Below are 13,612 nucleotides of genomic sequence, written 5' to 3'. Positions count from 1 at the left end.
TTAGAAGTAATATATATTGTTAGAGTTCACTGACACTGAGATTAGAAGTAATATATACTGTTAGAGCTCACTGACACTGAGATTAGAAGTAATATATATTGATAGAGCTCACTGACACTGAGATTAGAAGTAATATATATTGTTAGAGCTCACTGACACTGAGATTAGAAGTAACATTGGCACTGAGATTAAATTCAAGATATGATTTTAGTACACATTAACACTGAAATTATATTAACTCGACAAGCTTTCAACTTCCTTTTGCTACAGAAACATTTCTCAACTTGAAATATTTTTTACAAGACTTGTAAAATTTTGAAATATAATTGATTTATAATTTGGTGTGATGAAAAGAGAAAAGGACAACATCTAATACACAACACAAAGGATGTGGCAAAGTGTGCTGATTTTGCTAATCTTCAGAGATTGACAAGAAGAATTGAGTTAACCTTTGGCATCAAAGCTGCATAAACTGTGACTTGCATTTGTAAGATAAACTCCTTCAGAATTGTGTGGAAAATAAATCTCAGTATTATTATTATTTTTTTGTACCAAGTGACGGAAAACTGTTAAGTTCAGCCTTGCCCATCATCAGGATTTGTTATAATGTTTTTGTAAGATGTATCCAAGTGGCATGTTGTGCTTGAATAAAAAAATTAATGGTTGTTACAAGCATATACTAATTTCTTTATAGATACTTCTCGTCAAAAGTGTTTACTTTTTCAGTACATTGATTCTGTTTTTTTTATCCATATGCATTCATTGTATCTATTGTAGGTGAAATATCAGAAGAAAAATAATTTTCATATTGTCATTTAATTCTATATAAAAAGACATACCATTTCTGGTTCTAAATAGTAAAATGTCCATATTTTTGAACTGCTACAATTTTTAAACACTGGATGTTATATTTCTTTTGTTATGTTCAGAAACCTTCCAAGTGATCACTTTGGAAGATCAGGGTATAGTGAACGTATGGGTGATGATGGAAATAGCTCAACCTCAACTTAGTGGCTCAGAGACAGATTTGGGTTTAGCACCAGGGGGAAAACTTAAGCTTGTAAAAGGAGCATCTATTCATTTACAAGATTTACCAGGATTGTAAGAAATTATGAATAAGTTTGAACTATTTTTATGTGTTTAAATTTTTTTAAGTATTAATTATGAAAATGAAACAAATGATGTTGTAAAATCAAAATATCATTCAAATGTTAGTGAACTAAATAGTCAAGCATATAAGATTGTAATAATTATCTTACCTCCACCATAACTTTTTGCTATTTGTTTTTAGCATTTGCAAATAGCTAAATATTTCTTTTGTTCTGTTTAGTTCTCTGCTTCCTTCCTCCATTATGATAATAATCAATTTGCATATTTTACATCTTATTCAAGTTTTCTAACACATCTTTTACCCTATGTATGAAGGATTCCAGACCAATCACAGTTAGTCTTCTAATACTTTCTCTGCTCTTTGTTGACTTTGTATATTATACCTTCTGTACCTTAACTGATCAAATTTCTTTTTGTACAATGTGGAATACACTTGATTTAGATTCCCCTCATTCTGACACTGTAATGCTTGTTTGGTGTTGATCAATCGTGAGTTTTTTTGTTTCTATTTCTTGTACATTTACCCTGTTTTATATTGTGCAAGTTCAAGTTTAAAGTTTTTTTCAGTGTTTGTCCTTCCTCTGATTCATTTTGGGATTTATTTGATTTAGAGTTAGAATGACTGGAATATGCTGATCATTATTTATGTTTGAGCCTAGAGTTTGTATTTTTTGCTTTTTTTCCATGTTTGCAAATATATATATATATATATTACTTCAAGCTGATATTTTAACTGTGATGTTAGAAAGCTTCTCAAAGTTTTTCACCTCACTGTTGTTTATAAGTTTAGAGGATCCCACTAATGGATTTATAATTGTTGCACAGATGACTGAAATATTATACAAATAAAACATTTTTCTTTTAGGTCACAGTAGTTTGTTGGTCTTACAATATTACCATACCTCCCTTTTGGGTGTTTCCTGTTCATTTAAATGCTCTTCATGACTGACTTTCATTTCTCTCACCAGTTCTTATCTACTCTAACTAGTACACAAGTACTTTAATCAGTTTTTTGTTCATAGTAATTTGTTTTTTGTTTGTTATTTGCTTTCATTTTTTTTCACCTTAAGATATATCTGAATTTTACAGCTTGTCATTGAAACTTCTTGTTCCATTTTATATCTTCACAAAACCCCAATATCTTTCATTATTTTTACCTTACTTCATCATTCTTTTGTTATGGTCCCGTTCTATTTGAGATGCCTAGGCTTGTGAAGCTTTATTGCAGAAAGTATCTTTGGCTTTCCTATATATTTCCCCATGTTTTTGTGATAATGTCTTTGTTGGTGATCTTAACTGCTTTTAGCCTAGCCTCATCTTCATGTCATCAATCATCTTTGTTTATCCTTTCTCACTCGTTTTTGTTTTTTGGCTGTAATTTTTTTATGTTTTGTCCTCCCAAAGCAGCCTGGGTTTGTTCTCCATATTTCCAGGGTCAAAGAGTTTTACCTGATATTCAGTCAGATTCCTCCTCTTCCTGCTCATTTGATATTTGCTTATACTTTGTTTAATGATAGAGAAGTTTACTTATTTGTCAGCTTTTCTTTAAAAGGGTTATTGGATTTCTGTTAGTTGATCAATTTTTCACCTTCGTATTTCTATTTATCAGTAATGTCGCCATCACTTTTGTTTTGTGTTTAGGATTGAGAATTTTCAGTCCAAGGATCTTTCATTTACCTTTATTACCACTCTGTATGTGTTAACAGGATTGTCTGATTCTTGGTTACCTACCTTCATAATATAAGCTTCAATTGTGTTTTTCAGTCAAGTGATTCATTCTGTCTCCTTTATAGTCATGTTTGACTACTGGTAGATAATGAACATTTTTGATTCTTTAGGTTAGATAGTGAATTTTTCTAAGTGCAGTAAGTAATTATAAATTCATCTATGTGTTCAAAAGTTTCCAGCGTAAGCCTTTACTGTTTTTCTCTCCTGCATTTACTTTTCTTGGAGTCTGTTGTACATACATTTTTTAGGTTATATCTACTGCATGTGGATTGTTCTCTCACTACTCGGAAATAATTGCAACAGCTACTCTGAGTTTGTTATCTGACAGTGGGATATAGCTTTGTGGTAGAATATATATCTTAGATAGTCTCATTGCTTCTTTTTTTTTTCTTTCTCAAAATCACTTGGTTAGTTCTGCTTTGTTGGCTTTGTGATCCTCTTATGCTTCCTTCATTTCTATTTTATATATTTTTCACAGACATCACCACCACCACCACTCTCAGTTTTGGGAGATCATGTCACACATGAAGTTATAGAAACTTGGGCTGTTCTAGATGCTTGTCCAAGTTTCTCGGAATTAAGCAGGTTCCTTGCTTGGTTGCTCACTCGACCAACAGTATCTTAGCTTCTTACATCAACAAACTGATGTTCAACAACCTCAACTGCTCTCTGCTAAGAAAATCATAGATCTTTTATCATAGGCACACACACACAGTGTATTCATTTCTTTATTGCCACATACCTTGGTGATAAATCTTCTTGATGACCTGCCATCTCAGGCGAACAAGATTGTACCTAAAAGTCTATTCACTCTTTAAATCTTCACTTACCTTTGTCATAAATTTGGATAACCCATGATAGATGCCTTTTCCATGACCTGAATTCACATTTTTGGCTTAGAGATCTCTTATTTCCAGATCCATCATCTTGTTGAGTGAATGCCTTGGCAAGGTTGAAAGCTTATCATGTGTGCATTGAAAGATAGATGGTAGCAAATATCAAAATCTGTTTGCAGCTCCTCTTTGGCGAGTGTAATCCTGGTATCTTTTGCTGAGTTAGTTATGGTTGTAGCTGTTTTGCCACTTCCAGCTGGAAAACATCCTCATCATCCCCAAACTTCAGTATTCAACCTTGACAATACTAAGTTAAACCTTCACATTTGTCTTTTATCCAGTCCATTACTAAAAAATAAACTGGATTCATGATCGACTTTTGCTGGAGGGTTACACTAATGATGCAATACTAATATGAATAGAGAGGTCTTTGATAATGGTGTTGTTATCGTAGAGTGTATTGTTTTTTTCCACCCACATCCTGTCAGAAGAGAGAAGTCTTTTTGGTTTGGGTGTCTTGGATTATAGACCTAGTCGAAGCTTCTTGTTTATTCTCTGTGGAGTACCTTCACAGAGTTTTATGAGCCTTTTTTATTGCTCTCTCTCTTCTTCTACTTAGTTTCCTCCTGAATAGATTGTAGTCTTGATCCTAACAAAATTGTTGACCATTTGCTCTGTACTGGAAAACTGATACTCATTTTGTCATTATTCAGAACAAAGTATTTTTCCAAGATTTTCCAGGTATCATCCGAGTTATTTACAGCATCTTTTGTCAGGTGGCTTGTGCTTCTTCTTGCTTACCTTTATTCTCACTAGGATGATGTTTTCATGTGTCAATATTTGTTTGCCTTATTTTTATTATTAGTTTTAAAAGACCATGTTTTACTTTATTACCCAGAAATAATGGCCATCTCCTTCTTTTATTTATTTATTCTCATCCTTATATCAGTGTGGAGAATTTAGCAAAAAGGTTATGATAGGAGTCAGTTATTTTATTTGAAATCAACATGGCATAAATATAAAGTTCAAATAAATAATTATCTGTATCATACAGTGATCATCCTCCTCCCCACAGAGAATCATGAAAACAGATATGACCAGGTAAGGTTTGATAGACTCAGGTAGAAGAATACTGTGAGGGTGATTATAACTAGCTTAGAGTCCTTCCAGTAGATGGTGCAAGAGGCATATTTGAACACATTGATGTAGCTGTGTCTCTTGAGGTTTCTCAATATACCATTACTTAAATGTAGCTGTCTTGCTGTTACTTAAAGGTAGTTGTATGTTTGGGGTTCTTCAAGTTTCATCATTACTTAAAGGTAGATGTATGTTTGGAGTTCTTCTAGTTACATCATTACTTAAAGGTAGATGTATGTTTGGGGTTCTTCTAGTTACATCATTACTTAAAGGTAGATGTATGTTTGGGTTCTTCTAGTGTCATCATTGCTTAAAGGTAGATGTATGTTTGGGGTTCTTCTAGTTACATCATTACTTAAAGGTAGACATATGTTTGGGTTCTTCTGGTTACATCATTACTTAAAGGTAGATGTATGTTTGGGTTCTTCTGGTTACATCATTACTTAAAGGTAGACATATGTTTGGGTTCTTCTAGTGTCATCATTGCTTAAAGGTAGATGTATGTTTGAGGTTCTTGTATTTATATCATTACTTGAAGTGAGATGTATTATGTTTGGGTTTTAGTTTCGTCATTACTTAAAGGCATGTATGTTTGGGGTTCTTCTGGGTACATCATTACTTAAAGGTAGATGTATGTTTTGGGGACTTTTGTCTGTGATTACTTAAAAAGGCTTATGACTACAGTTTTATGCATAAGATGTTATTCAGGTGTATGTGCATATTGGAATTTGTAGCTTAAGTTGTTAATTCGAAGCAGGTGTGTTTATGATTTGTGATCTGTACTGTTACTAAGAGGTAGATGTATCTTTGGAGAATTTTGGATAGTTTATATTCAGAGGTATATAATGATATATAGAAAATGTATTAGATACCTGATGTGAAACATACAAGGCTGAGATAATTATCTATAGCTATGTTTAGATAGGTTTTGAAACTTACTGTCTACTTAGATTAGTGTTTTATTTATGCTAATATACTTTAAATTCACTACACTATTTTAAGTGTGTTTGTGTTTATTAATTTCCTACATGTGAATCAGTACTCAGTATCTGCTGTTATTCCAGATCAAGCTCATTGAAGAATGGCATTCGTTGCTTTGATCTGCATGAGTTACCTTCTGATCCTAGCCATCTATTTGTAACTACAGATGCTGTAAGTAATTGTTCTGGAGAATGCTCAGTGAGAGACACCTTTCATATAAAGATAATTATCAAAGTTTCTAATGGATGAAGTTTTTTGATATGATAATGTGTGATATGGCTAGATATATTTCTACATAATGGTGTTAGTATAATAATATTAATTATGAATATTAAAAATAAAAAAAAGATATGTATGTTATACTTTCATTAGTAAGTCAGATGTCAAATTTATAAGATTACTACAGGAGAAAAACAATTTGTATCATATTTTGTTGTGTTCAGACTGTGAATCCAAGGATTCATTGTTAGTGGCCTGAAGTCACAAAATATGTTCCATACATTGGGGTCATTGTTCTACCATAAGAGTGATGGTCAAATCCCATTATTCTGTCAGACAATAGTAACCAGAAAACTTTGTGGTGGGTGTTGTTGATTAGTATATTCCATCTACCCTATCAGTAAAAAATTAGGGACATCTATGTGTAAGATAGATCTTTAGTAAGTACCTGAAATTAAATTAAAAAGTTTGGGTTAAATGAATGATTATGATACTGTACAGTTTTGTAAATATAACTAATTAGAATTTTGAGTAACATGCAATATTCCCGGGGCTTGGCATGCCCTGGTGTATTGGACACTTGAACTGTAATTAATACTTTATAGGATGAGAAAAACAACCAGCATTATTTTGTTGTTTTTCACAATTTCTAGTGTGTACTGGAGGGGTTTAGACATTTTGGAGATAAAGTTAGTTAGAAAAACTAACATAGATAACATAGAAAAACAATTTATTTCTGTCAACATTTCACAATTGTAGTTTCATCAGGGCTAGTAGTATAAACAGTTCTTGTACTACTAACCCTGATGAAGCCACAATGGTGAAAATAAAGTTTTTTTATTATTATCTGGAGAGTAAATGAGAGTTTTTCTATCTTTATTGTCACAGCATTAGATTTAGTTTGCTAATAGATCAGAAAAGTTGGATGGCAGCATACATCACCAAAAACCCAGGTAATTTTGATGCAAGTTCACTGTGTTGGAGTGTATTTCTCATAAAACAGAGTTTCATTCAAGTTTCTTACTAAAAGATGTGTCAAGACACTACACTAGCATGACCATCCCTTACAATGAAAAACCTTATAATGAATGTTGTGTTAATAAATTATCTTAGGGTATACTCCTTGTTTAGTTTTGAATTTTGCACAAAACTACTTTACATCTACACAAATCTACACTAGTCGGGGACCATCTACACTAACTGTCCCTAATTTAGAAGTGATAAACTAAAAGGAAAGCAAGTGATCAACACCAGCCACTGTGGTTACTCTTTTACCAATGAAAGTGGGATTGGCTGTCACATTATAGTACTTTCATGTCTGAAATGGCGAGCATGTACAGTGACAGAATTCAAATTCACAACCTTCAAGTTGTGAGTTGAGCACTTTCATTATCATTGGTGTTTGAATAATCAAAAAAGTGTTTGAACAAAATTTTATAAATATTTAAAAATCACTATTTATTTTATCAATTTTATAAACTACTGATGCAGTTACCATTTTTTATTCTATACAAAATATTTAGTAGTGTATGTGTTGATCATATTTTACAGGGATTTATTAATGCAGAAGAATTAAGCCAGTTATGTTTATCTTTCAAAATTTAGACAAAATCCAAGTTTAATATTACAGAAATGTACGAAATCCATGAAGAAATATTAAGGCATATGAGGTACTTAAAATCTTAATGAATGCTGTATGTCATACTATTTCAATAGCTGTAAAGTAAATGTAATAAATATCTTTTAGGGTATTGTGCTGCACTGTACTCGACATGGAAGTAAAGCCAACCCCAGATTTTATAGGCCTAGCTCAGGTAAAACCCTAATACTAAGAAGTAGGAAAGTTGATTAGATTTGTCAAAATAAATATGAAGCCAAATCTTCAGTGTGCTGCTATTATAATATTTAAATGAATTTTTCGTGACTAAATTATATGCTGAAACATTTTATTATTTCTTTCCATGTACATCCATACAAACTCCTCAGATTTTGTGTATGTGAAAGTGAATATTAAATAATTCTGAAATGAACATTGTATTATAAATGTTAAGTGCTGTTTATAACTAACTTCTGAGTAAAGCCAACTGTAAAGTGAATTAAAAGTAACTTCAAATGAAAGGTACTTTGACTTTCCTCCACTGTTAGTATCTTATGTAGTTACTGAGACTAAGCTTACATGCAAGTTAGCTAAATATATAAATAATTTGAAAGACTTAGCATTAAAGTTATGATTAATTTTCTTGCTAATATCATTTATAAATAAGTAAAAGAATTTTAAGATGATGCTAAGTTCATTCATCAGTTTGGAACCATACTTATATAATGTTATTTTGGTTATTAGCTATTTGCCAGTTGTTGTTACAACTAAGAAATGTATTTTTTTCATGTTGTTTATTTTGTTAATCCACGTAGACGTGCTGGCTGAAGTTCGATCTATTGATTTTTCACCACATGGATTGCCATATTTTCTAGTAAGTGAAATAAATTTGAATTATTAATTTTTTTAAAAACCTATGATTTTTTTTTTCTAGTAATAAAAGTTAGATCTCAAAAGTTTTCACCACATGGATTGCCATATTTTTAATAAGTTATACAAGTTTGATTTTTCATTACCTGAGTAGCTACATTTTCCAGTGAACGTTACATTGTTTTTGAAATTAATTAATAATTATTAATTTTTGTTCCTGGTCACTCATATTACAGACCTTGATTTACAAAACTTTTATTATTTTTTCCCCTTTTTTATGTGTTTCTTTTTTTTAAATTCATTAATATAAACATCTGATCAGAGAAACTACATATTTAGAAGAAAACTAAAGATCAACCTGATAATGAGTATAGCTAATTAACTAGACTTTTTTTTAGATTCTTATTTATGATTAGAATGCATTGTTTCATCAGTTGGGTAGCCTTGCTGTTAATAAAAGTTTTGACCATAAATCCAATAATATCTCAAGTGGTTTGGCAAGTTTGGGAGATTTAAGTTTGTCCTAAATACATATATTAAGCTAACAGTGTAAAACATTCTCTATAATGAGAGTATAATAATAAAAGTTAAAAATAATCAAATTAGATATATTAAACATTTTAACCAATACGTGTTAAATGCACACTTTAATTTTATTTATATGAATACATAATTGTTTTTGATTAGGTTGGATGCAGTGATGGTAGTGTGAGATTATATAACATGAAATCAGGTATGTTCATTTCATGTTTCTTATAGAGGTTATTGATATAATAAATTAACTGGCTATCTAAATTTCATGGTTATTGTTAATATCTAATAATTTTGTTAGGTTTAGTCACTGAGCAGCCTCATAGGAATTGAGTGGAAATAAAACACATTGTATATAAAACCTTAACTCGTGAAGGCTTGATTCCTTTCAGAGATAACAAATGTCATCAAACATCACAATAAGATGAGGAATATGTTCAAACAATTCATGTTCTGATTGATTAGTTAAAAGTGAAATGTTTACAAGTGTCTTCTTGTAATGTTCAGTCACACACATTAAAAAAAAAATTAAGCAAGTAAATCGGAAGACACTTGTGATATGTTTCCTTGTAATCTGAACAGTGACCCCAAAGTAAACATAGTGTATCAAACCCTCTCACACTTACACTGAATTATTTTGGTGAAGAAAAAATAAATAGTAGGTTGTGATTTATCACTATTAACATAAGCAGTATTATGCAGAAAACAAAACTCTCTTAATCTTTACTGTTTAAAATGTTTTTGTAATGGAAGAAATGCCTGAAGTTTATTGATAATTAAAACATTTTACAACATCTGTGACATTCTGATATTGTTAGATTAAAAATGACTAATTTTAGAAGTTCAAATGGTTTCTTTTCAAATTTTGTATCTAGTGTTTGAATATTGCCACAGCATTTCATCTAATATATACTGGCTATTTCAGCACCTGCCTTAAAAAACAGACAGAAAGAAAAGATGATAATGGGATTATATTTTGTCATGTGTCTCTAAGCAAAAACTTTTTTACAAAAATGTAATCTTGATTATTTGGTCTTCACAACAACAAAATTGCCCACAGTAGTAGAGAGTGTGCCTGGACTGTGAATCTGAGGATTTAAGGTTCATAACCTGTTGCTGCTAAAATGCACTCTGCACTTTGGGGCCATGGTTGCACCGTAAGAATGATAGTCAATTTTCACTATTCAGTCAGACAAAAAGTAACTCGGGAATTGGGGTGTGGATGCAGTTGACCAGCAGCCTTCCTTCTTGTCTCTCAGTTCAAAATCTGTAATGGCTGTGTGAAAGTAGTCCTTTGTGTAGCTAGTGCACAAAGTTTGAAACAAGAAAAATTTACATTACATTTGATCAGTATGTCCACCATCATTATCATTGCATGCGTGACATAACAGTCCTTTTAACCTGATTACTACCAGCTACTAACTTTCTGCGTAGTCAATGCAAGTCTTGCTATATTTCATTCCAACAATAAAACTAGTGGATAAATTGTTTGAAACTTCATAAGAACTTTCATAAATGCACATAGTTGAAGAATCATAAAGCTTGTTACTTTTAATAAATTTAGTTTTTTTGCATTATGATCTTTAATATCTTGGAAAATTACATTAGGAAATGGTATTTATAAGAATTGATTACAATATTTATATTTGTTTCAGATTTTAACTTACTTTTTATGTTTTAGTACATTATTTTAAAATCTCAGAAAACTGTTTATCACCCATAAAATGTAAATTTTGTCTATTTTAAATTTTTGATAATAATGTACTCTTCAAAAATAACATTTTGAAGCAAACCTAAACAATAAACTAAATAAGTATTTTTTTATTTTTAACTAGGATTTCATGTTTGTATACGTACATAAACAAAAATTTAATTTTGTTTCTTAAATGTATTTTTATTTCAAGTTTATGTTTCATTGGAACCATACTTTTGTTTATTGTGCCAAAAAACTATGAGGTTAGCAGCATGAACTTTGTACATTTGCTGTAAACTATCACTGTCATTGGGGGTCTCTCTTGTTCAGTCCAGCACAGGCATATTTGAACATTACTGTAGATATGATAGTAAGAAAACTTTTTGGTACTTGAATATCATTTCTATGGACATTCAAAGGAGTTTATGTGTCTTTGTATGTTGTTTCACTATATAGACAAAACTAATTGTTACTACTAGTGAATGTATGTAATAGTTTACAGTACGGCTGGTTTAAATAACACTGCCTGACCCTAGTTACATGATACATCCTGTTACAAGTGATTACCAAAGGATACAGACATCATAAATTACAAAGAAAATTCCTTTACAGCACTTAAAAGATTAGTCCTGTTCATATTCTTCTCATTATAGGCAAGATTTGTATTGGAATTCGAAAATTAAGCTCTTCAGTGTATTGACTCCCCAACTGTAAGAATGTCACAGCTTCCCTTGTATTATTGAGAAAATGTGTTTAGTCTGTTTTACAACAAACATATGGGTTTTATTGTTGTCACTTGTACACTGAGTTTTAAACCATTTGCAAAATATCAGAATTAGCTTTTTATATATCAGTTAGACTGTTTTAATTATAAAGCAACAACAACAGAAGTGTGAGTCTTACTACAAAGTAAAGATAGTAAAAAGGAAAAATATAAAATTCTTATGTAGTACTAGTAGTACATACAAATCACACAAGTTTATCATTCTAAATACTGAATCATATTTTTATTATGAACTAAATATAAAATTATGCTTAATTATAGAACTTAAAACTACTAATTTATATACAAAAGAATATAAAAATCACAAACTCTATCAGTTCAAAGTGCTAAGACTAATTCATGTAAAGACCATGCAATTGCCACTTCATAGATCTTAACCCTAACATTCATACATCAACTTCTCTCCTAAAAATATATCTATTTTGAGGTAATTTTTCAATATAATGATTAATATAAATAGATATACAATGTAGTGTAGTTTAAGCTACTATAGAAAAATAATTAAAGTCGCATATATCTTGTGCAGTTTTTCTAGAAGCAAATTTTCTAAGGCTTATAAAAAAAAAGTACTATTGACCACTACTAAATACAACCTCTACATAAAATGGCACTTACTATAATAAGCACCACCTATGTTCATATTGTAAAGTCTAGAGAACAAAACTTTTTCGTCATGTGCTTTGCTTACCATCCTATGATTTGTCAAACGTGAAATACAGCAGTTGGAATAACATGGTACTGAAATTGACACCTTTGACTAGAATTGGCTAAAAGTTTTACAAGTGAGGTTTAACACGCCCAGATGCTGTTTTATAAAGAAAACAGACTAGAAAAAGGTTTAGATACCGATCATAGATGGCAGGACCAGTGCTGAAGTGCAAGGATGATTTTTTTTTTCTCAGAGGGTGCTTATTTATAGTCTCAAACGTATTTTGGGAATTTTTTATTAAAGTTCTTTTCAAACTTCATTAAATAATACAATTTAGTACAAATAATTGAATGTTATGCTACTATTTACAAAAATAAAATCTGAAATCCAATAAAAGATTAGTTCATGTTAATTTTTTCAATTCACAAATGTGATTTTGCACTCACGACAAGACAAAATGGCCCCAGTAGGTAAGGAATTAAAAGAATAAACATCACATGGGATACAATAAAATTAGTATCCTTAATATTAATTATTGGAAGGGTTTGCTGTGGTCCATTATATACTTTAACCTCAAGTTACTGACTTGTCTTTATACTGTTCACTACTAGTGAGGTCGTATTGCATCATATAGTGTCATGTTCTTGTCTGTTGTAACATTGTGTGTATAAAAACTGACCAAAAAATTAGGTGAAATCACCCATTTTTATGTAAAATACAAAAGGAACCACTTTTGAGAGTAATGTGTTATTAGAGTTCTTGCAACCAACAAAGTCATGAACCCCCAATAGTTTTAAAAATATGTTTTCAATCCAGATGGGTTCATCATTAGTTCTAGGGGATAATGACACTTCGTATAAGACAGTTTTCAGAGCTTTCATTATAATGCAAGGTATTTTGTATCCATTCCAGACAAACCACTGATCTCTTGGCCAAATGCAACTAATGGAGAGCCCATAGTGTGTGTTCAATGGTCAGCAAGCCATCCATCAATGTTTTACGTTTTGGATATTTCTTCTCGGGTTCATGTATGGAATCTTGTTGAAAATCTATCTTCACCATTACATTCTAGTCATTTTGGTAATGGCATGTAAGTATTGGAATGGTTGATAGCTAGCTTATTGTGATATTTTTTCTCATGGAATAAAAGTTGTCATACTATTCATTATGTAAGTAAACATACAAGTAAGTGTGATAATAAAACATACTAATAATTTTTCAATGTTGCAGGAAGTCTGTCATGGCCTGGTGGTTAAGATACTCGAATCACAATCTGAGGGTAACAGGTTCAAATCACTGTCACTGATTCTCGCCCTTTTAGCTGTGGGGGCATTATAATGTGATGGACAATCCTACTATTTCTTGATAAATGAGTAGCCCAACTGTTGGTAGTGGGGTGATGGTTGACTAGCAGCTTTCCTTCTAGTCTGTGCCCGGCATGGCCAGGTGGATAAGGCGCTCGACTCACAATCTGAGGGTC

The 13,612-nt window shown here is 31.3% G+C and overlaps 1 protein-coding gene across 2 annotated transcripts in view; it reads left to right on the top strand.

Moving 5' to 3' along the window:
• Positions 1–13,612, top strand: part of LOC106460937 (WD repeat-containing protein 60-like) — a 32,651-nt gene that overhangs the window by 4,199 nt on the left and 14,840 nt on the right. For both annotated transcript variants that reach the window (XM_022387746.1, XM_022387745.1), the window contains exons 4-9: positions 930–1,101; positions 5,873–5,960; positions 7,756–7,822; positions 8,421–8,479; positions 9,163–9,208; positions 13,045–13,222. In XM_022387746.1, coding sequence (XP_022243454.1) covers positions 983–1,101; positions 5,873–5,960; positions 7,756–7,822; positions 8,421–8,479; positions 9,163–9,208; positions 13,045–13,222 — 557 coding nt within the window. In that variant the 5' untranslated portion in view covers positions 930–982. The remainder of the gene's footprint in view (positions 1–929; positions 1,102–5,872; positions 5,961–7,755; positions 7,823–8,420; positions 8,480–9,162; positions 9,209–13,044; positions 13,223–13,612) is intronic.

This window comes from Limulus polyphemus, unplaced genomic scaffold, assembly GCF_000517525.1.
Source record: "Limulus polyphemus unplaced genomic scaffold, Limulus_polyphemus-2.1.2 Scaffold866, whole genome shotgun sequence".
Classification (NCBI taxonomy): Eukaryota; Metazoa; Arthropoda; class Merostomata; order Xiphosura; family Limulidae; genus Limulus; species Limulus polyphemus.
Note: the sequence above shows the minus strand (reverse complement) of the source record. Positions and strands in the feature narration are given on the sequence as shown.